The sequence below is a fragment of the Pieris napi genome, chromosome 20 (assembly GCF_905475465.1).
Source record: "Pieris napi chromosome 20, ilPieNapi1.2, whole genome shotgun sequence".
NCBI lineage: Eukaryota > Metazoa > Arthropoda > Insecta > Lepidoptera > Pieridae > Pieris > Pieris napi.
In genome coordinates this window covers 11396819-11400769 of record NC_062253.1, presented here as the reverse complement: position 1 = coordinate 11400769, position 3951 = coordinate 11396819, and the positions used below count along the sequence as shown (strand labels likewise).

Genomic DNA, 3951 nt, shown 5'->3' with positions numbered 1-3951 from the left:
AAGTTTATACATTTTACGTAGGGTCAGTGTGTGAAATATAGTAAATCAAGTCATCATTGGAGTGTTTAATTTCCTACCCCAAGAACTAGACCAACAAGCCCTAACAATTTTAACTAAATTATTGACTGCCTTTTCCCTTTTGGGAAAAGACACTAGTTTTAAGTTAGATAAGAAAATAAAAAGTTTAAACTATTGACATAACATCCCCCTATTGGGAACTGTTATTATATATGTAAAGAAACTTGCATGTTTCTTTAATATGTAATAGATGACGCCATCCGCCATCTTGATTGGAAGAAGAAGTTTGACAAGTGAAAAGTCATCATTATTAATAAATTGTTTGATTGTGAAATTGTAAAAAGGAATTGATAATTTTATAATAAACGTTTAATGTCGTTTCCTTGTTTTCAGGTATTGTTATATTGTTATTTAGGTTTAGAATAATGTAATTAGTATAGTGTGTTAATAATAAAATAAATATCCTTGTTTTCAGAGAAACACAATTGTTTATTTGAATCAATTCCATATAAAAAGAAATATAATCTTATAAAACGACATTGCTAGTTAAATACAGAAAAATGGAGAAACTACTATTTAAATTTATACTAATGGGGTCAACGGATGGAAAAACAAATGTCATATGCATAACCTCTATTGAGACACCAGACGGACGTGTATTTGAAGTCCCAGATGAGTTAAGGCCAGTAAGTAAGCACACCGCTATATTATCTTCTAATGTATATACGAAGATTAAAAATTCACTAAAAAAAAGACATCAGTCACGCACAGGCTGGATCCCTTTAAATAGTGATTTGAAGGAAATATATTTGGATGAAGGTGAGAATTTACAGTTTGGCGAACAGTATTTAGATGAGATTAAAAGAGAGGCAATTTCCTCAAACAACAACACTAATAGCGATGCACTAGAACAGAAAAACATAGGAAAAATTGCTGATAGATTTTTGATGGAAAAATTTTCAAATAAAACAATAAATGCTGACCAATGGATTAGTGAATTTGAGAGTGAATGTGGGAGATTCGAAATTATAAACAATGAAGAGAAAATTGAGATTTTAAAACATCGCCTCGAAAAACAGTGTGTTGATTGGTATAGTAGTATGTTAATAAAATTGACAGTGAATTCCGAATGGGCAGTATGGAAAGATAACTTTTGTGAAACGTTTGGAAATAAAGGTTGGTCCCAAGTAAAATATGCATTTACATTTAGATTTCAAGCTGGATCTTTACTGGAATATGCAACCAAAAAGGAAAGACTGCTATTAGAGGTAAATAAGCACATCGACATCCAAACAATGATGCATCTTATTGTGATGGGATTACCAGATTATATTGTTGATAAAATTGATAAAGAAACAGTAAAATCTACTGCAAGCCTTTACAATGAAATTGGGAAACATGAACATGTAGCGAACAAAAATAATATTAGCAGGTATAAAAAATATACTTACGATTATAAAGGCAAGGCAAATAAAACAAAACCATGTAGAACTTGTGAAAATTTAAATAAAGGTATTTGGTTCCATCCAGAGGAAAAATGTTGGTATAAACAGACAGAACAGAGTAATCATAAGAGAGATAGTAAAACTGTTAACAATTCAGTGATTGATGTTGAACTCAATAATGATAAAAAAACGAATAATAACACCATTAATTAAAGTCAAACTATTATTAAATGAAAAATTAAAAACATTTGGATTATATGATTCAGGATCAAATGTATCTATAATTAATTCGAAATTAATAAGATTGAAAGGAAAAGAGAAGAATGATTTAAGAGGTGATAATTTAATCACAATTAATGGTGTTAAGAAAACAATTGGTTTGACAAAAAAGGGACAAATTAAAAATAGGCGAAATGTTGGGTCTTCGCACTCCACCGAGTAACCAGACATCGGCGCCTGCCATCAGGCGCAGCATTGACAAGTGGGAGGAGGCCTCCAGCCAGGCCCCAAAGGTGGCAAAAGAGGCTCCCCTGGCTGGGGCGGGTGGAGGAGGTAAGTCTCCTGCTCCCGCTCAAACCAGGGAAAAAGAAGCCAAAAACTGCTATTTAAAGGCAATGGCGCACCTGGCGGAGTCTCGCAATATAAAGACAGACATAAAAACAGGGGTACAGGCAGCTGTAAAGCGGCTGTACCAAATAGTTAAGGAGGTCGAAGAGGAACTAACGAAGAACCCAAGCAAACAAACACCAAAACAGAAAAATGACATGCAATCGGATCTAAACGACAGGCTAAATAAACAAATAGAGAGAATGACCGACAAATAGTGAGAATGACCGACAAATAGAGAGAATGACGGAAGCGACCATGCAGAATATCAGGAATTTGTTGAATGCGAAGGAAGAAGGCTGGCAGGTGGAAAGAATAAAGAGAGCCAGAGATGGAAAGGTAATAATGGGTTGTAGGACGGAGGAGGAAAGGAACAGACTAAAGGAAAAGCTAGGAGAACAAATGATAGTGAAAGACACTTTAAACAAAAACCCCCTAGTTAAAATAAAAAATGTCTTGTCCTGCAACACAACCGAGGATATCACCCGGGCCATAAGGAATCAAAATAAACACATGACTGCACACCTGGAGGAAAGGGACCTGGAAATAACTGAAAAATATAGAAGAAAGGCGAGAAACCCTCTGGAGAGCCACGTGGTCCTTCAGGTAACGCCTAAACTTTGGCAAGCGTTAACATCGGCTGGCAGGATACACGTGGACCTGCAGAGGGTTTGGGTAGAGGACCAATCCCCTCTGGTCCAATGCACAATGTGTCTGGGGTATGGACATACCCGTAGACACTGTAAAAAGGAGACCGAGGTGTGCAGCCATTGTGGAGGAGCCCACATGAGGGCTGATTGCCAGATGCACAAGGACGGAAAGCCTCCCAGTTGCATAAACTGTAAAGACGTAAAAGGAAAAACGTGGAGCACGGCGCCTTCAGCCAGAGCTGTCCAACCCGACAGGGGTGGGACAAAGCGGCAAGGCAAAGCTACGCGTACTGTTAAAAAAGCCGAGGGCACCAATACAATTACCGGCTTTCTCCTGGCACAAGCGAACCTAAGAAAAAAGAGAATCGCGATCCAGGAGTTTTTAAAAGAAGCGGGCGGTAGGAAAGTTAAGATAGCGCTACTCCAGGAACCGTACAACAGGGGCCAGTAAACAGATGGCAGAAAGCCCTGTGTACAGAGTAGTGCAGTGCGTACTCACTGGAAAGAAACCGGTGAAGGCGGCGATACTTGTTTTCGACGAGCACATTGAAGTCTTACAAGACAAAACACTTATAACGGAAAACATAGTGGCTGCCGTCCAGAGAACGGACCAGTGGGAGATAGGGGTAATTTCAGTGTACTTCGAAGGCGATGAACCCATCGAACCATATTGGAGGCAAAAAGAATCGACCCCATGATCATTTTAAAAGGCATCTCTAAAAACACTACTAAAACAGAGCTCTGTAACACAATAAAAGACCAAAACCCGACTCTAACTGAAAACACGTTCAGCATAAAATTCACAATCACAAACAGGGATTCATCATTATTCAACGCCGTACTAAACACCACACCTTCTGCCTGGAAGGCCTTTGCCGATCTAGGCAGAATAAATATAGGAATGCAGCGGGTACACAGCGGCAATTTCTCGCCGTTTAGACAGTGTCAAAACTGCCTAAACTTCGGACACACGAAAAGTCGTTGCCCCGCTAACACACCCACATGCGCTTAGTGCTCCGCACACCACCTTACCGCAGAGTGCAAGGCGCAAACCAACAAGTGTGCCAATTGCCTTGAACATAACGCACAATTCAAAACCAACACCGACACTCAACACCGCGCCGACTCGGAGAGGTGCCCCAAAGTGTCAGCTATGTGTGCCCGCGTTGAGGCCAAAGTCAATTACGTATAATCATGTACAGAAATATTAAATTTATACAGGCGAACCTTGA

The 3951-nt window shown here is 39.1% G+C and overlaps 1 protein-coding gene across 1 annotated transcript; it reads left to right on the top strand.

The window, feature by feature from the left end:
* The first annotated feature begins 232 nt into the window (after positions 1-232).
* On the top strand, positions 233-3951 carry LOC125059772. The gene is made up of 5 exons (XM_047664321.1): positions 233-411; positions 494-1530; positions 2509-2738; positions 2823-2976; positions 3941-3951. Exons 2-5 carry the CDS (start codon positions 579-581, stop codon positions 3949-3951), a joined length of 1347 nt encoding a protein of 448 aa, XP_047520277.1. The 5' UTR covers positions 233-411; positions 494-578.